The 22,778-nt window shown below is 38.5% G+C and overlaps 1 protein-coding gene across 5 annotated transcripts in view; it reads left to right on the top strand.

Annotated features, from left to right (window-relative positions):
* slc2a9l2 (solute carrier family 2 member 9, like 2) overlaps positions 1-22,778 on the top strand; it is a 95,974-nt gene that overhangs the window by 58,939 nt on the left and 14,257 nt on the right. For all 5 annotated transcript variants that reach the window (XM_051414697.1, XM_051414695.1, XM_051414694.1 and 2 more), the window contains exon 12: positions 16,877-17,004. In XM_051414697.1, coding sequence (XP_051270657.1) covers positions 16,877-17,004 — 128 coding nt within the window. The remainder of the gene's footprint in view (positions 1-16,876; positions 17,005-22,778) is intronic.

Here is a 22,778-nt window from a genome sequence, read left to right as displayed (position 1 = left end):
GGTTAAAATCTTGATGCTGAAAAGTGTATCTGTCATTATAAAAGCAGAAAAATGCACTAGCATGTGTTTTGGTTTGATACTACAGAGTTTAATATAGGAATATGCAAACATGAAATGAAATGTGGAGCATCTACAGAGCCAGCTGCGTTTTGTGTATTTATACTCCACCACACAGACGGATATATGATATATAGTTGATTTATTAATTCAGTTTAGGTTTAATGAATCAGGTCAGGTCCGTCTTTTAAGATAAAGTATGTCCAGTACAATAGAGCAGAGTTGGAATAGTTTATATTCTGAACATTCAAAAGAGTTGTTTGCATGTGGTGTAGTTGCATACAGTACACAATGTTCCTCACTCTCCACTTAACACAACTGTGTTAAGTGCCAGGTGTGAAATCTCACATTTTTGACACAGCCAACATCTCCACGTGCTGCTCAGAGCAGCCATTTCTGATTGAAATCCATGCACATCTGATTATTACCTGCTCTGCCTACTTATTATTACTTTCTATTCATTGCTGTTCTCACGCACTCAATATAGACCCACATGCAATAAAAGACCTTATATTTTACCCATATGAGCAGCTCAGTTCTCGAAACACTCATATGTGATGAGATTTATTTTCTGTTAGTAATTTCAGTCACATATTTACATGTATTTTCACATATGAAACCCTTACCTACTAGGTCGGGCCAGGAGCATACAGTGTAAAAACAATACAATGGCAATGGGGGAGCTCTCTACGTATGTCAACAACCTATATATAATAATCAGTTAATGACATACATCACAAATAACCTAATTTTAGGCATGGTGAATGATGATAAAAATACAGGAAAAGAGAATTTAATAGGACAATTGCAAATTGCCAATATTTTAGGAAGTACCAAAAATTTAACAAATCATGTTTTCAGGTCATGTCTTATAAAGAGGTGCCAACCTCCCCCTGGCTCCCCTGTAGTTTGCACCCTGTCTATTAACATATATCATATATTGGGGAGGACGTGACCCCCCTGTCCCCTGTGGTGATTAGATGCTTGGTGCACATGAAGCTACACACAACTACTTGTAATGATAAATACTTTAATTTCAGAACACTACACACTGAAAATAAGAGATAGCACTCAGTTCCATTCAGCATCTACAGCTGTTGTGATAAAAACTATCACACTAGGTCAATTTCAGTGTGTCCGATTCATTCAAAGAGATCATATGTCAGGTTTATTATGCTATAATCCATACATACTCTTAACACACGTCTTTGGCCATTATTACCTTTTTCACCATATCTAGTGTTTCATTTATCTTCAAAATCACGTTACAGTCTTGGCATTTGATTAAAAATATCTCAGGCTGGACAAGCGATGTTAAAGGCCTCTGTACCTGAGGGTAATATCACAGGCGGTCACACCCGTCACTTGATGATGGACGATGCCAAACCTTGGGAATGTGGAAAAAACTGTTCAGATGGTAGAGCTCTTATTCAGATAATAGTGGAGTAAAATGCAACAAGATGTAAGGCAAAATGGAAAATAGACAACTCATAAAACTTCAGTCACGAAATCTCTAATGAAATCCATAAGTCGTAATAAATTGGTTTCTCAGCAGCAATTTTTCACTGTAAGAGATGTTTTGAATAGACTGCAGTTTCTTATTAATTGGACTGCTTGCTCTTTAAAGTACTGTTTAGGTGGAGTGATAGTGAGAGTAATCCCTATAAAATCCAGCACAGCACTGCGACAAATAACAATTAAAAAATTTAAAGGATAAAGCTTTGTAATTTAAGTTTTTATTATCAACAAATCCTGGGAAAATAACCAATAATAAATGTATCCTATTAACAGGTATGATTTGTGTTAATATAATGAAAAGTAATAAAAAACATATGAAACCACATAATTGCATTGGATAACATTTTCCTTCCTCATAATTCAGTTGCAATGTTGTTTCAGAAAAAACGACACCGGCCATACTCATCTTAATGAAGGAATATGGCACCAAAATGAAAGTAGATAGCTCTTTCATGGGTTTTTTAAGAGTTTTAGATGACTTTGTGTCCACTGCCCGGAGGCATATTTATTCATATCAGCCTTTGACTGTACTTTTAAATTATATTTATATAAATTATTTAAATAATCCCTGCATCCTCCAAGAAAACAGCTTTACTGTCATTTTGACAAATGATTTTAATTGATGTGGAATAGATTTCTCTTAATAAGTGTGCATTAACTTAAAAATACAGTATAAAGGAGCAACCTCTAAGTGATACTTGAAAGGTGGCTGCAAATATTCAAAACGTTTTTTGCCAAAATATTCAGTTTGAGCTTAGGAGCTTCAACGAGATCAGCAATAGCGAGACACATTACATTAAAGCCATATTTGAAAAATGTTTTGGACATTGGAATTCTCATAGGGGAAGTTATTGAACATAGATTATGAGTGGAGAATCACTTTAAGTCAAAGTAACATATGAAAGTGACTGAATGTTGTTCTACTACAACCGTAAAATTCAGATTTTTGCCTCTACTGAAGTAACACTGAATGCTCTATTACACCTTCCCTGTTACTCCTAATACATTTCATTTTTCTCGTTTGGTAGCACAGGCCTGCAAACTACTGTATGTGCTGTTTTTGACGTGCACCACACATATGACTTTTAATTGGCACAGGCAGCTGCTGGAGCTCCAGATGAGAAATGTTTCACAAATCTTTGACAGGTAGACAGATTTTCTGATGAGTACAATTGACAAGTGGAAGTGCCATCTGCTGAAAAAAAAATACATTCTTTTGCACTAGAGCTAGTGTGGAGTACCTATGGTGCAGATATAGCTAGTCAAGGTTAATTGGGTCATTTATCTGCTGGAGGCTTTAACAGGGGCTTACTGTATAGGTTCCTGAAGCTGAACAAATGGTATATAGATCACACGTTGACATTTTAAGGTATGGAAATGATTAGTTGTTGAAAAGTTCCATTCCTGTATTTCCATTTTCTGGCTTTCCATGAATCAAGCATGAGGTTGTAGTTCTGTTTTAAAAGCTGATGTTTAGACTTTATTTTAGACCTTGAACTCGGTTGCCATTTAAAACAAAGGAATCCAAACAGTTTCAGAACTCAAGATTTTTCTCTTTTTTGCTTCTTCTAGCGAGCTGAAACCATCATCTCATTAACTTGAAATTCTGACTTTCTCCGACTCTCTCCGAGTGTGTCAGATTTGACCACCTTGTCAAACCAGAGAAAACAACTCTCCCCGAGCCTTTTCGCACCCCTTGTAATGCTGGTGCCTATATGAAAACTAACAAGACCAGATATAACGAATAAACTAACAAGACCAGATACAGCTGCATAATATTGTCTGTTTCTGCATCCTGCACGGAGAATTGGCTGACAGTTGGCATTTTGATAAGTGTTGTATATCATATAACAGCTGGAGCTGTTGGTGTATAAGGAGCCACATTGACAGAGGAAAGTCAGTAAATATTAATCTCTTGAAAAGTGAGAAGGGGAGAAATATTTTCCTGCTGGTTTACCCATAGTCCTCAGAGGGCTGTCCCCTCTATCCTGCCCATAAGTAAATACTGAGCAGGTTGTCACTGTTGGACAGGACACCAGAGACCGACACTTCCCCAAAGATACGCTGATGTGTTCATTAGTTTGGGACCAGCAGCTTTTTCCCATGGTACCGGTGTTTCTTCAAGTGGCTGTGAAATACTGTATGGCCGTTTTAAATCAAGCTACTTTAATTGAACATTTTTCACAGCAAGGATGTGATGGCAAACACCTGCAGCGTGATCTTCATCCATATGTTCGATTTTACTTTAATCACAAGAATATGCTTTCTTGCTTTCTTTGGTGTCATTTTGTGAGAGATTCTGAAGATATTAGAAAACTATAACCCTCAGTTTCTCTAACATGATGTTTCTGTGGCAGTGCCATTGTGTAAATCCCAATAATTAATGTCCTGTAAAAGTTTTTCCCATTTGTGAGGTGATTGAGTGCCATCAATGCATGTTGAAACAGCTGAACATTTGATATGTGAGTTTAACTTAAAATTGTATGTGCAAGTATATTTACAAATTATGACAATTTCATAAATTAGTTCTCTTTGATTTATGCTGTATGCAGTGTATTTCTCTCACTCACTGAAGGCAGCAATATTATTGGCTTGTGTCTCACTCACCATTTGGTGCGGCTACATAATACTTTATGTTCCTGCAGCTCGTGGTGACAGCAGTGGCTCAGTTGCAGATGCAGTGGTTAGTTGTTGCTCCACAGCATGAAATAATTGGATTCAAATCTCAGCCCTTGTGCTTCCTCTGTGGAGATCATTTAAATGGCTTTTTTTCTCACTAAGTGGGCATTCACACTGCAAACAGCTTGGTGTTAAATCAGCCAAAGGGGCTGCATTGGTGTGGGACTGGCGAGAGAATGAAATACGAACAAGGAAGTCCAGTTGAAGTTGCAGATTTATGTTTTTAAAGGCTTAATAGACACCAGTACTTTGCAAAATGATTTGTAATGCGGAAAGTTATCACAGCAGCCACTATTTAATCTTTTTCATGATGATCATGAAGTAAACAGTAGAAATAAGGTGTCCATGTTTCATAGTCATTTAATGTGTGCCTGAATGTATTTCATTGGCCAACCGACGCAAAAAAGCACTGCAATATTTAAACCAGGTTAATCTTTTTTCCTGTATTTTTTGCAGATTTTCTACATTAGGTTTAAGTGGTCTGACTCGAGCCTAATGTGGTAAAATGTGTCAAACTCTTTGGTCATCAATCAAAAACGTTAGTCCTAGATCACGCTGTGAAACAGGTCCACTGATGGCCAATTAGGAGCTTTGGCTAACCAAAGAGGTCAAGATTCTGGCAGAGTCATAAATCCATGCACTGTGACTGATGCTACGACCTACATCTACAAACCAACCATACAACATGAAATGAAGCTGAATACATTGGCCAGCATGACATTTCTGAAGCACCATTGTTAAATAATGCGGACACACAAACCAAAATGATGGAGGGTGAAACAAACAACACAAGCTTATGACGTGCCTCTGCTCTCATATACTTTACATCATTGGGCAATGAATCACCACGCATTCATTACACAAAAAACTGATATCTTCAATCTGAATCTGAATCTCTAAAGGCACCCTAAGACCTGCAACTCACTGCAAGCATGAGTGTTAATTTATCTGTGTGTGTTCCCCCACCGTCTCCTGATCCGTCAACAGTGCAAAGCAAAGTCTAATGTGGAGAAAATTCTGGTTATGCAAGACTAACACCACAGATACATGGCACAGTGGCCCTCATTCTTCAAGGTATCTTACTTTCACAGCTGATCAAATTGTGTAATTGGTGTGCTCATTTCACAGCCGAGATGTAATCCTTGTGACTCACTTATAACATAAAAGAGAGATTAGACTGTTGCCTGGGATGAAAATAAACATTTCACACCCATGTGGACACCCCTAAAATCTAACACCTAAGTCTGTTTATTGTTATTTTGGTGGGTTTGTTGTAACTCGAGGAAGGCTGCATATAGTCATATTTCATATTCCACTGAGGAATACACATAGCAAAGGCTCATTTTGCCTTTATGCAACTTTGTGTATGATACAAACTCATCTCTCCTCCTCTTTATTTCTGCTTGTGTCACTCCTTCATGTCTTCCCTTCCGTGAGCCTAGAAATAAAATTTGTGATCTAAAAAAAGCGAGACCTTCTGTTCTGCAGCAAGAGAACAAGGGCGAGGGATCAATGGAAACTGAAATCGAATGGCTCTCACAACCAAAAGAGAAAGTGTTGTCACAATAAACTTTTCTCACTTTGAGAAGATGACAGCATTGATCCCTAAAAAGGGAGCTGCTAATAATATGCCTTAAAAGGCCTGACAGTGGAGTCAGTCTGTAGTGACCCATACGACCTCCCAACCTCCCACCCACTGCAGTGGGTGGGAGGTCACAGTTGTGAGTTACACAAAAGGCTGAAAGTAATTCTGCCTCCTTGCTGGAAAGAAGAGGGAAAACTAGAATATTACTTCCCTTGGTTTATATAAATTAGAACTGAATTTAAATTTGTGAGCATTTTTGGGATTTCATACTCGATTTGAGGGAAGACAACATCAAGGAGAAAACATTTTATTTGAAACTTGAAATAACTTGAAATACACATCATCTTGTGCAGTCTGGTTTTTTATATACACTAATATTACCCAAAGCTCACACAGTTGATACCTTCATACGAGCTATTTCACAAATATTTCAGGTTGAGTGAGGTTATTTGCGAGTGCTGCGTGAAGGTATTTTTACTCTAAACAAATCTCCAAACCCCACTTCCTCTGTACTTATTGTGCCATAATTATAGACTGGAGCGGGCACTGTCCTAAATGAAACTCCAGTGGGTATGGGTATTCTCCTACAGGAGGACAGACCAAGTGTGAACCTATCATGACGTCACCCATTGGTTTGTGGAGTACCGTTTTCGAGTTTAGCATTATGGCCACCACTATAACTATGTTTCTGAAATGATTTTAGGCAAGAAATAGGCAATGCAGTAACAGAATCTTGACTCATATTTGATCAGCACTGCCTAATTTGACAGTTTGATCTGAGTTTAGTGCTGGACAGACTCACTGAGAATGACAATCACAAGGTAGCCACAAGCAAAAGCATACCCTGCTTTATCATCTATTTTACTCTAATTGAACCATAATTTTTTACAAAATGGACATCACAACGTTTGGAAGAAGACTTGAAACTACCGATTGAGACCATAAATTCAGTCTGAAATAATTTACTGAGCTCATAAATCAAGAGAAAAAAAGGGTAATTTCTCATGTTATTGCAGCCAACAGAGCTGACCCCTGCTGGCCATTACATAGAGTGCAGGTTTAAGACACTTTTGCTTCACTTCACAGACCCGGAAGCTCAGTCAATTATATATATCAGTGGGTCAGTAACCCACACGATGTTCTATGTCTAATACAGATGGGCACAGCAGCTTATAATTCATATGCACAGTAAATGTCAGATATCATAATTATGTAATAATTTATGCACAACTACCAAAATAGCTAATTTTTCTCTTTTTCATTACTAAAGAATTACATTTTAAGATCATTTACTGGATTAAAGGCAAGTTGTTGAAAAACACTTGTATATGTCTTTGGATATGAATTGGAGCTCTGCTTTCCCACCTTGAATAGAAGTCGGTTGAGGACGAGAACATCTTTGGCATGTGCAATAATAGAAGCTGACCTTTAGCTTCTAACTTTCGCCCTTTTGTGCACCAAATTAAGTATTTGACATTGATCACATCTGTGGGATGCATTCATTTATTACAAGATCCTTCAGAATCTTTATCACTGCAGGAGCTGATCAGGATTTAAATAAAAACATTTGTTCACTTCAGTAGCAAACAAATAAGCCCACCTGGTGTTTTTGAATTTTATTTGTGAGATAAAATGCAAATGATATTCTTTTGTGCACTATCGGGGGAAGCTGCCTGGAGTTGAATATGGAAAAGCAACTGAGGCAGTCACTATAGATACACATTGTTCAGTGATAATAGGGAAATAATTGTTGTTCCCTGTCAAATCACACTGAACCCTCCATTGTCCCAATGTAAATTGTAGGTCAACAAAAGAAAATGGCTTGGTCCCCACTGCTTAGAGGCAGATTACGAGATGCAAATTTTCCCCTGGCTTTTTTTCTTTCTTTTTCCTCCTCTTGAATACTTGAATTTTCCATCAAAATATTTGTCCCACAATTTAAATAAAATACTTGTACATAAAAACCCTTAATGGGTTCTGACAATCAATTGATTTTTAAAGCTTACCCATTCAAACAAAGTTTGTATTTACTGTACAGCTGCCTACATTATGTTAGAATCAGCATACACAGTTACCTGGCATGGAGTCTGCCATGTTGAACTGCCATGTTTCTACAGAAGCCAAGAAGGGACAAACCAAACACTGACTCAAAATAGGGGTGTTAGCGTTTTTTATGTATATTGTGGCCTTTGTAGTTTTTCCTTAGCACTTTGAAGGGGAGGGTTTAGCGAGTGAGTTGCAATCTGCAACTACACAGTTGCCACTAAATCCTACACAAAAACATTTTTATACTTCCACTTAACTGCTGTACATTTCAGAGGGAAATTGAAATTGATTGTACTTTTACTCCAAGATTTTTACACACAAACACGATGTGATGCACTGTTACAGATTACTTAGGGAAAATGTGCAAATGCTACTTGCATGTAAATGCATCAGGAATAATATTTCAATTTTAGTTTTTACCTGGTTATAAAATAGTCTCAATTTAATACTGATGCCTCTCTATGATCAACATAAACAAACAAGACCATCAGTGAGAAGATTGGCTATTTCTATATAATTATTTGCCTGTGACTCCTACAAGATGCATTCAAAGTACACTTAGAAAAATAAGAATTACAGTTCTGCACAGGCTTAAAACTGAGTACTGAACCTTTTATTATTTCTCCTTCAAAGAAACGCAGTCATATATAATATACAAGCCAAATGATATTTCCTTAAGTGCACACAAAAAACATGATTTAGGAAAATAAGTAAAAACTGAACTGTCTGTTTTTGCAAATGAACCCTTCTTGAATGACTTAAGAGTTATGTTCCTCCAGTGATATGTACAGCAAGCAGTTCAGTCCTCTTTTGAAAATGAACTGCACCACAGTTTTACAACTCTCAGATCTGTAAAATGAAATGAGAGCCACATTTGGCCACCACATCAAGGATCGTTCATGGGTTGGATGTATTAATGTGGGAGATTGGTTTTAATATGCATGTTATTGGAGCTCTGATGGGAAACAAATGAAATCACAGCTGTTGTTTCACAAATAATCAGTGTTGTAGATGCAATAAATGTTTCCAATTAGGGGTAAATGAAATTGTAAAACTTAAAGTTGGATCAAATATAGACCACTCTGAGAGGTTTGTGCCAGTTCAGACTATGAGATATATAGAAACACACATCGAGCTTTGGCTTTTGAACAAGTTGAATTTTTGCTGGAGAGCTATGGATTTTTTTGGTTCACAGCATGCTGGAGCAGACCCTGTGGTCTCATCCTACTTGGATGGTGTATTCACTCAATTCTCCTGGGAGGAGAAAAAAAAACATAGCAAGAAGAAAGACAGAGAGGTGGCAGCAAATTGCTGACAGACAGGCCATGGAGGACAAGACAGAAAACTATTGAACAAGATGAATCACCTTTCAGAATCAGAATCAGAATCAGAAAATCTAAACACATGTTGGGCAGCCAGACTTGCTCTTGTTGAGAGTTAGCAAGTAATGAGAGATACCAGGGGTGAGATGTCAACATCTGTGGCATCTGCTGTTTTCTAGGAGCCACAAGCAAAATTTACAGGGGCAGAAGTGATGAAAAGAGACTCTCTGTGAAATAAACTTCAGCCAAGGTGAAACTTAATGATGTGTGGCAGACAGTATTAGAAAAACATTTAATTAAAAGAGCACAATAAACGAAGGAAGAAGTAAAAGCTGATGGATTATGGGTTTGTGAGAGCGAAATGGTCCCCGTACACCTGAAGTTATTTGTGCGTGGGTGTGTATTCTTTTCTGTGGTGGCTCTAATCACCTTTGTGTTTACCACCTCATTTGGTTAATGCCTTGTAATTTTTTTTATATTTATAATACACAGATATGCAATTGCTACTATTTAATATTCCTGTCTTGCCATACTTGATCATTTACACGTAATGAATTCCCTGTAATTCTCACCTGTCCCTGATTTGATTGCATCCCAGATATAAATGAAGCTTCCAGAGGACCAGAGTTGTGATTTTTGTCATTCCTTTCTTCCCCAACAAATATTGCTGTTCTTCCCAAGGCTGATGTCTTCAGTGAAATTGACTTATGTAACATTCCCTCCACGTAGAAAGACCCCTGAGAGGTGTTTACTAAAAAGCAGGAAACAATGTTTTCTTAATGTACACCATGCGACTGACATTGATCTTGTGCCAGGAGCCTGTCCTCTGCAGGGAAGGATTTATTCTCCTTGGGCTCCTGAAGCATTTGCTGTGGTAGAGTACACTAGAGATTTGCTCACTTCTGGATTCAGCCCCTAGCTCTGCCTTACCAGCTGAAGCAGGTTTTTTCTTTAGTGGGATAAAAAGACTGAGGGCTATTCCCTTTCATACATCATCACAGTCAAGAACTGTAATCCCCTTACCATGCTCACCTATTGAACATCTTAATAGTGCCACTATGTTCACTTAACTACACTTTTAAGAATGGCTACAACCTTTTGTATTTGTTTGAGAAGGGAATGAATTTTGTCAACAAGAAGGGACTAAAGACATTTTCTGATAGGGGTGGGGATTCTCACACAGAGAGTTTCAAGATGTGCTTGCACAGTGCTAATGGCACCGCACAGCACAGCAAGGTTGTACATCTTGATGACGTGTTGTAGGCACGCTGGTTCACATAAACCACTGTTGATCCTTAATCTAACAGCTCCCTGTGGTTGTTTCTTCTTGTACTATTCCTCCCTGAAATATTTAAAACTAATATGCTCAATGAATAGCATCAAATATGTCCATATCTTGCTGTGTAGACCCATTTTTAATGAAGAAAACAACCACCTCATTATTTGAATAAGATGCCCTCCTGTTTAACAAATGTGACCAGCTGATTACAAGTGATTGTGTGTGTTCATGTGTGCACAGAGTTGTCCCCAATACTTGCAGTCATTTGAGGGAATTGTCTAATTTATATCAGAAGATTTATGGATAATGAACTCACATACACACACTGGTTATCATGGCACCTGTCAGTGGGTGGGATATATTGGGCAGCAAGTGAACATTTTGTCCTCAAGTTGATGTGTTAGAAGCAGGAAAAGGGTGTTCCCAGTCTGCAGTGGTCAGTACCTATCAAGAGGAAGGAAAAGCGGACCGCTCTCTTTACGTAGTGTGCTGGTTCAATAGAGGCTGATTTGCTGTATGACATAATTTATCTTCTGAAATGAGAGCAGCAACACCCTAATATTTTGCTATGAAACCTGGTCTGTCAACAGTTTCTCAAATTGTATGTGCCCGGCTCTTATCATTGTCAGTGTGTAACAGTTCAGGTCATGTTCTGCTTATCACACTTTGTCACATCAAAATGAAAAAGGACTTTTGTCTTCGGTTGTATTTTCATCTCTGCACATGGTTAGGATTATTACGGTAGCATCGTACCTGGGACATAAATACTCTGCTGACTTTTGAATTGACATTGTAGTTTTGTAGTGTTTGTCACTCTGACTGTGCTTCTGTATGAGTGACATGGATGTATCATGTTTGTGTGGGAGGGCAGTATTCTGTTTGTGTGAAATTATTATCCTATTATATAATTAGTCTTTATTTATAGTGTGTGTGCTGCTGTTAGATAATATCACAACACACATCAGTGAGCAGTGGAGCAAATCACATGAGTCACTACAAGGGCAAAGGTAGAGCTACTAGAAAATCCTTTTAGACTGAGAGAAGTGAATGTGAATCATTCAGTGCTGTTAGAAAAATGATTTATACAAAATTAATAATTAATAATGTTGTATTTATGGCCACTTTGTAGGGTATTAAAAGGTGGTTTATAATCCTAACCTTCTCTCAGCCATGAAGTAGGATTACTGGTGCACTGATAAAGGATACAGATGAGCTGGTTTAAACCTCTGTCAGAACCAATTGCGAGTTAAAAAAAACTGTGGCTTCTGGTGCTGCTATCCCACTCCTGTCCTGTCATCTGAGGCTCTCTGCCGGAGGCAACAGATCAAGGCTCTGGCACTGGTTGAGTGTGGCCGAGCCCCCAAAATGTGATGTCTCAGGAGGTCAAGCTGAAACAGAAGGCAGTGCACTAGCTCTTGTCACAAATCCAAACCACAAAAAAATCATGCTGTTTAATTTCTATCTGATCTACTTTGTGCTACTGTGTCATTATGAGCCGCTGATGTGATTTCGATCTTCTCAAATTGGGCTTTTATATCTGTCTCCACCAATAATTATCTGTTCACAGCATAATCATTAGTAATGCAGTTAATTAATTATGCTCGTAAATTATTACTTACATGATGACTACAATGAAAACCTTCCGGAAGACCAGATTCAAGTGATTATTAGAGAGGCTCTAAAAATATTGATTATGAGGTAAACTTTTCTACTTTTTGTTTTTGTGATGTGTATGTCAGAGATTTGTACCAGTTGTGATGAACTTGAATTGTGGGAATCGATGCACGCATTGGCCACCTGCTCAGTGTTGCACACACAGCATAAGAACAGATTCTAATGTAAAAAAACATCCAGCTGTTTTAATGGATAATATTTAATGACTTTGATATATGTAAATCCCTCCAGCGGTTACATTTCTCAGTGTAACCTTTATAGGGGCGGCAGTAGCTCAGTGTGTAGGGACTTGGCTTGGGAACCAGACGGTGGTGGGTTCAAATCCCACAGACCACAATATGGAGTGTGAACTGGCAGCTGGAGTTGCCAGTATCACCTCCTCTGCACTTTCTGTGGACTGCCAAGCTTTCCTTGAGCAAGGCAACCTAACCCCAAGAAACTGCTCATGGACATGGCAATCACTCCACCATCTCTCTCCCTGTTGCATGTCCACAAGTGCATGAAGTGTGTATTTCAGCCTGTGTGTGTAAGAATAAAAGAGTGAAAATAAGAATTTAATGCAACATCATTTATAGGTCTTTAAGATGATTATTCAGGCCTTTCTAATTTAATTTGAGGTCTTCCTCAAAAGTAGAGGACATAATTGGTGGAGTGTTGTAACAAAGCAGGCTATTCATTTAATTGGTAATTTACTCTCTGCTTCAGTCTCACTAATCAGTGAGCTGCTGTGGTGTTTGGCTGGAAGGTAAACCTACATACTTTCATCCCACTTGATTCAACACATGCTGTATCCTCTGTGGCCCTTCACAAACATATGCTGGCCAAATAATATACATGGCCTAATTAGCGTATAGTCCCTGGGCTCACCCTAGACCTCTGGGACTAGAACTGCAATAAAAGGCTTTAAAGATAAATTTGGCTTGACATGGAACAGGCTGTGGTAACAAGGCCACTGAATTAGCCTCCTCAACTCAGTTAGATTGTAAGGCTGGTGCCCTCATAATGTTTTGGATCATAATTGTGTGAAATATGACAAATGCAGTGTGCAGCTAACGTAGCTTTTTAGAGCTAGCAGAGGCCTGATTTATCAGTCTTCACAAACCCCCCCCCCCAGTAAAGTTACACATATAGATTGTTCAGCATGTCTCAAACCATCAGTTAATTTTTTACCTAACCTTTTTCTCTTCTATCGTCTCCCTCTTGCACACACACACAGGCTTCACATATTATTAGGTGCACTAGTCCCTAGAGAACTCTATTTTGTACTGAGCGGATTATCTCGGAACAGATCTAAACTGAACACTCACAAACCAAACACGTGCACACACATACACATACACACACACAAAATGCCCATGTTAGCTATAACCGCCCCACCCTCCCTGCATCATGTGTGAAGCAGATTTGTCCTTTCCTGACAGAACTGAAATCAGTGTTGTTGTGGCTGCATCCACAAAAAGTATCTTCCTAATGTGTCCTGTTGCTTGCTTGACCTGCTCAAAGCTTTTGTATCACTGCATGTGTTCACATTTTTTTTCCCACTCACATGCCCTCACACCTGGTAGAGATCTGCACTCTACTGAGAGCACTCTTCTAGTTTGTTATGTTGCTCCCAATGTCTATTTTGGTTGATTCCTAAATCTCAGGCTAGCAGCTAAGATTTAAAATGCAAAAGTCCATCAGTCCTGCCCAACGAATCTGCATGTTGTGCTCACAATGCAGGCAGAATTGAGACGTTGAGAACGTTTATTTATATCTAGTTTAAATGTAAATGTTATGTGGATTTGGAAAACTGAGCTTCTCCAAACTAAAAGCCTTCACAGTGATGTGTAGATGTTAAGAGGAGGAATCCCTTTTATTAAACTTCAACAAAGCTGATCACACATCTGTCGCACATTTGTTCAGTCAGACTGCATAAAAAAGTGGTTTGACTGATGTCTTAAGTGCAGCAACTCAAGAACTGTATTTACCTTGGTCAACAAGTAGCATTTATGAGTCACGATATAATAACAGTTTTGTGCTTGTTCAGTTGTGTGGCAACAGAAACCCAAAACATATGTTAACAAGAACATCTGAATTGAGACTTCAGCTAATGGCATTAATGCACAATTACGGGGTTTGCCTAACAAAAGAGGTGGGAAAACAAAAAATTTCATATTTCTTGGGCAATTCACTGTGGATTCATTTTGTGGTGTGATGTGATTTCATTTTTTAGAAACTACCCAAAAAGGCTTGTGTGGACATGTTTATCCTCCTTAGTGTGGATGTAGTGTACTCTCAAGGGAACCAGAGCACCTGCACATTTTGTTAGTGACCATTAATGTCATTTAAAAGCTTTGGCAGGTGGTCCGTCTTTAATATGCACACAATTGCTGTGTGCAATCCGGCCAACTCTGTGCACACATGAACACACACTGTCACTTGTAATCAGCTGGTCACATTTGTTAAACAGGAAGGCATCTTATTCAAATAATGAGGTGGTTTATTATCACAAACAATTAAATCTAAGAGAACGCTGAAGGCTAATTCGAGCTATACCTCCCTTTATTCAGCTCTAAATGGAAATGCTCCTGTGGTTTGTAGCTCTTTAACTGTCTTCTCAGAGGCAATTATGTTACAACAAATAATCTGCTGTGAGGATAAAATGCAACATCCACAGATTTATAAGTACACTGTGTGCAATTCTGTAACCTCTGTTGATGTTTTTGTGTGTTTTCAGATGGTAAAACTACTACTTATACCAGTTCTACTATTTATGCCATTAACAGTGAGGTTAATGTACACAAACAGGTTCAACTGACCAATATATCTCAGTTTAACAATGGCCACTGTGGGGAAAACTGTGAGATGTGGCCACATGGCTAGCCAGCTTCCTGAAATTGCTTACATACACCATTTCACAGCATGCCTTATATGCTTGAACACTATCTACACCCCTTTATCAATTCTGTCAGCCTGCAGCTTATTCAAAAATGGTTAGATAATATGTAGTCCAGATAAGTCATAATTTATAACTTAATGTTATCGAGAGTGTCTGGGCTGTGAATAATAACTTTTACTTTTGTTTGTGTCTCTCCTCCATCTCTTTATCTTGTTGTTTGTGTTGTGCGATTTTTCTAAAATATACAATATACTGTACACACACCCACCACAAGTCACTAGCAGCCGGAACCTCCCTTCCACTTTCATCTTTCCCCGCAGCTGACCGATAGAGAAGGTGGTTGGCTCACTTGAGCAGCTTGTTCTTGCATTATCTCTGCAGTAGGGGTTCATATAAAAAATGTCAACACTCTGATGAAACATGGTTGCAAATGTCACCGTCCATTACATTTTCAACAGTGGCATTCTTTTACTCTTACATGCATGCATGCATGCATGCATGCATAATCGAGTGGGCAGAGAAATGTGCAAATCCTCTCTACATGAGTCTTGTGTGTTTAGGAAAAGTAGATAACTGCGCTCCATTCTGCACAAACAGAGTCAGACCGGTTTTATTGTGTCATTAAGTGACAAAACAACACAGGTCATTCAAGTTCACCAAAGTCCTCAAACATGTGCCTTATTGCCTCTACAGGGATTGATTTTTCTTTCTTTGCATTACAATGTCATTAGTACACAAACTCTGTCATTAACACACCATTTAAAAGCTTACTACTTACAGATAGCAAAATCTATAAAGCTTTGCATTTTGTTTAACTGTACTGTTTGGTTGGTAGTTTGCCTTTTATATTGTTTCTAGCCTAGCGTATCTGCATCGGTTGCAGTGGTAACGACATGAGTCACTACATGATACGCTGGTGATGCAGCTTCCTTCACTCTGGATTTGATGTTATCATTGCATCACATTTGAGTGACGCAAAAGACACTTTGAAATCCAAGTATCTGGACGGATGGCAGCAGCATTTTTCCTCTAACCTTACTACTAAATTGAGACTAGAGTGTTTTGAATAGTTCCTCAGTGCCCTCTACTGATTTTCCAATAATATGTCAGGATGAATTACTACCTTTTACATTTAAGTTCAGTGGGCCAAGATTTTCAATTTCAGTCTCCTAGTTTGACGTCAAAGCATCCAAATGTCAACATCTGCTCTTGGAGGTTTGGAAATGTTGGTTGCACATTGTACTCGGGGATAGGCCAGAGGAACTCTGGACTTTCAACAAGGGAGCAATCATATTAAAATGTTTAAACTGGCATTGTAGTATGTTAGCCCTTATTGAAACACAGCAACATAACTCCTAGCTTTAATTACAACCATACTCTGCAATTATCAGCAGAGCTTTTAACCTGAGACTTTTTTTTTAAATAGATTTTTCTTCTCAAGCATATATATATATTTTAATGGTTAAAGAATGTTCCAAAAGTCAAGGTCATATGGATATACGCAAGATTCAGTGAAAAATATTGCTGATTGTATCTATTCTGATAAAAAGTGATCATGTGATAGGGGAACAGGAGGATGGTATGATATTATAGTGTCAGACTTGCACGGATGCTCATGGGATTCATGAGCATTACACTATGCAGTAAGAAGGCAAGAAAAACAGAAACTAAGATAGTAACACTTATTTTACCTTTGTGTGTCCACCCTGTAGAAGCAAACAATGAGCAATCTTTTTGTGCTTTTAAGCACATAATGATGGCCAGAGCAAAGCTGTTTCTTTCTGTTATTTATTGTCAGTGGGTTTTTTTGTAACTAATTCTCCCTTCTGTGTCAGGTGGTATCCCCTTTGTCCTGACCGGGGAACTGTTTGAACAGTCCTACCGACCTGCCGCCTTCATGATCGCTGGAACCGTAAACTGGCTGTCCAACTTTGCTGTGGGCCTCCTGTTCCCATTCATTCAGGTGAGATACCTCATGTCAATGTCTACTCATGTACACATTGTACTAAGGTCGGGGTTTGGTTTTGGAGTTCACGGTTACAATGCCAGTCGAGATGCATTAAATAAACGTCTGACCTTATTATAAAATAGACCATTACGCACACAGTAAGTTATAATCGAATTGTCAGCTAAACCAAACTAACACCAACTATGTTTGTCACTCCAACGTTCCCAGTCCATTAAAGCTGTCAGCTCCTCCTTAATCCCAGCAGTAGCTTCCTGCCAAACCAGTGTTTGTGCTGCCTCTGATGTTTCTGTAGTCCTGTCACATAACATTATGCATTTATATCCTAATTATATGCAACTACTGAGCTCTAATTGTTAGACTGGAAGGGTCAGTGATCCCTCCTTATTTACAGTCTTTTCACAATAAGGTTTTGAATTTAAGAATCAGAGTTTTCCTGACCTAACATATGCTGTGCTTTTTTTTAGTAAGTCTTCATTGAATCATACTTATTAATCTAACTGGGAAAAAAATGCTTTTAAGGTCAGACCTAACCTAACAGTAAGATGTGGAAATGAAAAATCAAGCCCTGCTTCCTTTACTGTAAGTCAGTGTGATCAGCACCTCGGCTGGAGGAGCAGTGAGGAACAGCAGCTAAGCCACAAAGGATGTTCCAGCACACATTTGCTTTCACTATATCCCATGTTTTTTTATTTCCCATGTTAGTCTGATAATCTATGAGAGTTTCTTCTTGAAACTGCGGGATAATGGCAGTAAAACATGGCATTGAAAACAACCAATGATAAAAGATTTTTATTTATTTTTTAAATAGATACTCTGCATTAAAGGTGTAGAGTTTGATAGAAGTGGATATTTATGAGGCGGGGTGGCAGTCTTATGAAAGATGCTGTTGAGTTGCATTATGGTAAATGTAGTATCTTGGACTTGCTGCTCAATTTTGCCTAGTGATATGTTGTTCATTAATGAGTCGGCTCTCTTTCTCTTTCTGTTTTTTTTTTTGTTTTTGTTTTTGTTTTTTTAGAAATGAATACAAGACAGATACTATAACATATTTGTTAAATACAATCCAGAAACATTTCACTTTGGTAATTAGACCCAAGAGTGCTGAGACTTTTATATGTTGGGCCAGTAGCCAACATACAAAACGTGGTTATAAAACATTAAATACACATAATTTAATAATTGCATTAAAATTTTAATTTATATAAAAACATTCATTAATTTATATATATACCCCAATCATAGGTCAAAACATTGCTAAATTTGGCTGAATTACAAATGCCAAATGATCTGGATTACTTACAAGAGCATGAACCCCATTACTATTTTTTCTTAAAATGTATCTCTTGTGTCTTAATCACTGAGTCTGTTGTTTGAGTACGTTTCAGATGTGTTTTTTAGTCATTCATTTACTTCAATGCAGCTATTGTCTCTAATGGCATAATGGTTGGTCAATTTAGACATGTAACTGTTAACTGTAGTGTCTTTTTAGGCTTTTCCCCTTTTACGCAGATGTATTTAGGTACATGACTTTGTGTTGGGCTGTGATCTCTTTCAAATTGCCTTTGAGAGCCCAGCAGTACTGTGGCTGGACAGACCCACTGTGGACACTGACTGCGGCTGTTGTGGTGCTGACGTGTTACTTTTGCTGCTCGGCCTTGTAAGCAAGGTGTTTGCGGTTGAAACGTGAGACATGACAGGAATTCTGAACATAAAGCATTAGACCCAGAAGCACATTCAAAGCTCCATAGCAGCAGCTGTTAACAAAATCATAACAGTTTTTTTTTTGGTTTCAATAAGGTGGCCTTCAGGTTTTTTTTTTCAGACAGCAAAGAATTAGATACATGCTTAGCCCACTGTCATCATTTTAGCTTGTTGAAAATACTCTGAGCAATTAAAAGTGGTGATACAGAGGCTAACACAGAAGTGGGTCAGACTTTCTATTGTAGAATCCTTTAATGCACCATTTCTGGTATTAAAATGCTAAAAATGTCATAACACTTACTTGATCCTTGTTTGTTTTGAATTATAAGCATGTTCAGAGTGCTTCACACTGGACCGGAGAGACCTTCACTTTAAGGAGGATAAATGTGCTTTTTTAAGAGAGGAGTAATAAGCAAATACAACAGTTTCAGACAGAAGAGGCTATTAGTGACTGAAACTGGAATGTTTTCTTTTTTCCTGGAAGCTGCAGGTTCCTCTTTCAACTTCTAAAACCTGACTGTTGCTCCAGGTGGCTCCACATCACTGCCTCGTCTCATTTTACCTGCTCAGTTTCTTTCCCTCTGTGCCTCTCCCTCTCTCTTTCTTTGGCCTCACAGCTTGTTTTTTCTCGTCTCTCATTCTTAACTTCAGTGTTTGTTTTTTTTTTACTTCACAGCCTCCTCACCAGAGTACAATGTGTTTCTACACAATTGGGTTTGGTGGTGTTAGAGAATATTGCATGGTACTGGTTTTGGCCATTTGATGGATTGGTTGTGTATTGTTGAGTTTCAAGTTGAGTTTGCTGTATTACCTTATATGACAGTGAAAAAACCTTTTTCAGTAGTCTGTTTTTACTGTTTCCAAAAGGTTTTGCACTCAGACAGTTCACTATAGGTTACACATACATACAACTATAATAAAAAGTCATATGTAGAACAACAATCTATTTCTAGCTTGTTGTGTCTCTGTGTTTGGTCTGAGGCTTGACATTTTCTGCTGGAGCCCTATAAAGTAAAAATACTAGAGAAATGGTGAATACTGGTATATAGTGCTAAGCAAATTAGCCAATTTCAGTGCATTTTAAAACAAAAAGGTATGTTTATATTTATATTTATCTTTTATATAAGGTATTCTAGTTAACTGCAAATCCAATCCATCTTGCCAGGCTTCAATCTATGGCCAATCTGTGGCGAAACCACAGCAGTACTGGACCAATCTGTGTCCTTTGGGGAAGTACTGGCAGCTGGCAGTGTCCTGAGATAACTTCTGTTATGAATTGGCGCTATACAAATAAAATTGAATTAAATTGAATTAAGGGGTTAAAAAAACAACCTCCACGTAAATGTCTTGGCCGCTTGTTTGTCTTCCTATCCGGTTATCGATCCCCAGTTCTCTACTATCTTGTTGCATTTCATTGATGTGACAAACATTAGAGAACCCCTTAGATATACACTGAGAAAAAGACATAGCTGACTGCTTTATCTTGTCAGTTACTAGATTTCAAAGTAAGTAGGGAAACAAGTAGAATCTGCCAAACACTTGAAAAAGTACAAAGTAGTCTATAAGTGCAGGGAACTGCTGCCTCATTGTGAATTAGTTCTATTTCTGAGTGAATTCAGTGTCTGTAGGATATAGGGAGAGCTCCTGTATTGCTGCACCCCCAAGCCAAGAAGACCTTTCAGACAGACATCCCCGAAGAGATTAAGCAGCCCAAGTAATCTGTTCTGAGTCTGAGGAGTCAAATGTCCTGAATTGACACCCCCTTTAACAAGGCCTGTTATCCTGCCTGTGTAGAATAGGATCTGTGGCCCATGAGGACATTCACTCTTTTACACCTAAAAGCCAAACCTATATCCTCCACAAACCAGTGGGAGAGGCTCTGATGAGAAATGAGCTTAACCTTGCTAGGTCCAGACCACGGTCAGTGAGAGTAAAGCAAACAGACAGATCCGGACTGATTACGTTTATTTACTCTCCTCTTAAGAAGAGAGTAGACAAGTGGAACACCACCAACTTCCCTGACATGTAGAGATAGGAGCAACTCTTTACCTTGGGCACTAAAGCAGCTCAGACAGCTCTGGGACAAACTAGTGGACTGTGGGCTGCAGTTTGCCAGCCAAGGCCAATACCAGTAGTGAAGCTGTCTTTAGCAGCAACAAAAAGTTTTGATCCCAGATTATTACCAAGGAGATGGAGAATATGACTCAGTGATGTTCCCTCTCCATGGAGCAGCACAGCAGAGGATTCAGACCCCCCTGTGTGGCTGCTGTTACACCAATATAAACATTTGCCACTTTGTGTGGCAAGTGTGAATACTTTGACTGGTTTCCATCATGCTGGCGGGCAGCATCCTGATTTAGCCTCTCACAAGCCAGGCCCAGAGGACTAACCATTGAGTGAGAATGTTAAATTCCTCCGTGTGCCTTGAATGCAAAATCTGTCCCTCTGGCTGTACTGGGAGAATCAGGCTGAGAGGGAAATCATACAGCAGTGTGAGCACTGAGCGTTCGGTTGTGAAGAAAAATGATCCACAGTGGCCTGCAGGTACAGTATCTCTACCAGACCCGGCTGACAGCCTGTGAGTTTAGAGGATTCACCCTGGACAGGAGGTTTGCCCCCATGTCTGTGGTTCCTGGGACTCAAGTAATATGTAATGAATGGAGATGTGTGCTGCTCCACACTCTTAACCAGTGTGCCAGCTCGTCAGGGTGGGTAATGCAAGCTACCAGGGTGATGTAACCTGTTGTTAAGACTCATTATTTTGGGATTTTATTTTCCTTACAAATCTTGGAATTTATATGTAATGTGAATTAATATGAATTATTAAATTCAAATGTGAGACAATCTTAAATCTTAAAAGATTAAAAACTTTGAAAATATTATTTGAAAAAATGCAATTTGCAGAGCAAACATCCCAGCACTAGTATTGTCACTGTTTGCTTTTTAAATTACTTAGAGGCACTCTGGTGCATAACCAGCAGCTCATTTGTGTTTCTCCTTATTTTTCTCTTCACTTTATATTATTATAAGCATATACTGAGCTGTACTTGTCACAAGGGGACCTTGTTTACTGCAAACTGCAGTAAATAGTGTCTTCATGTGACAAGAAAACACTCTTGAATAAGCCATAAAAATCAAGTGAAAATCAGTTTGAACCCATTTGCTTTTTTAAAATCTGGGTATGTTTCTGTGTAAATCTGTAAAACACAAAAACAATGAGCCTTATCTGAACATCCACCAGCAGTTTTGCAATGTCTCTTCATTGTTTAACCCAGTCAGGACTCTGAAGTCATCATGCCTATGCCTACTCACAAAGAGAACAGTGTGTTTTTTTTTTTGTAGCATTCAATTCTGAAATCCTGCTTGGTTTCAGAGGCATCTGGTTGACTACAGTTTGCTACAGTTTAACCACTTGTCTGACAAAGAAAAGCACAGGCCGAACAAGAGTACTGGAGCTGTATTTCCTCAGGAGACACCAAGCCATAGAACAGGATACAGAGCTCCTATTTGTTTCACAACCCCAAAGTATCAGGACTGAAAAGCAATTTGCTTGTTGCAAGGAGATTGCTCATAACTCTTAAGTGCCAAATAGCTCCAGAGGAGATTATTTTTCATGAATTCCTATTTGTTGTGCATGTTATTCATTGTGTATTCTGTACATTACAGTCCCCTCAAGCCTTTTATGCTATATTTAAAAATCAAACGAGATACGGCAAATTAATTTCAGTTTCCTCAACAAATGCCCAATATTTTTTCATTGATTAAAATCTTATTAGTTTCCACAGTGATACATGTACCATGGCAGATTTACTTTTCCACTATTTCCAAAACATACTGAAGGACTCAACTCATTAAGTGCTACTTCATGAGACAAAAAAATGCTCTTTTTGGTGAGCTACTGTAAATGATTTGGACAAGCTGTTGAGAGGGAATTACTAACAAACAGCTTGGAAGATTTATCTGATCTGCAATGAAGACAAGTAGAAAATGAGCCTGATTATGTGCTTTTTTTATAGAGCTGGAGAAAGAGAAGTTTTGTTAGGAAAGTGTACCATTGCCTTTGTATG

Source organism: Dicentrarchus labrax, unplaced genomic scaffold, assembly GCF_905237075.1.
Source record: "Dicentrarchus labrax unplaced genomic scaffold, dlabrax2021, whole genome shotgun sequence".
NCBI classification, from domain to species: domain Eukaryota; kingdom Metazoa; phylum Chordata; class Actinopteri; family Moronidae; genus Dicentrarchus; species Dicentrarchus labrax.
The sequence above is the reverse complement of the archived record's forward strand: the minus strand, read 5'-3'. Positions and strand labels throughout refer to the sequence as shown.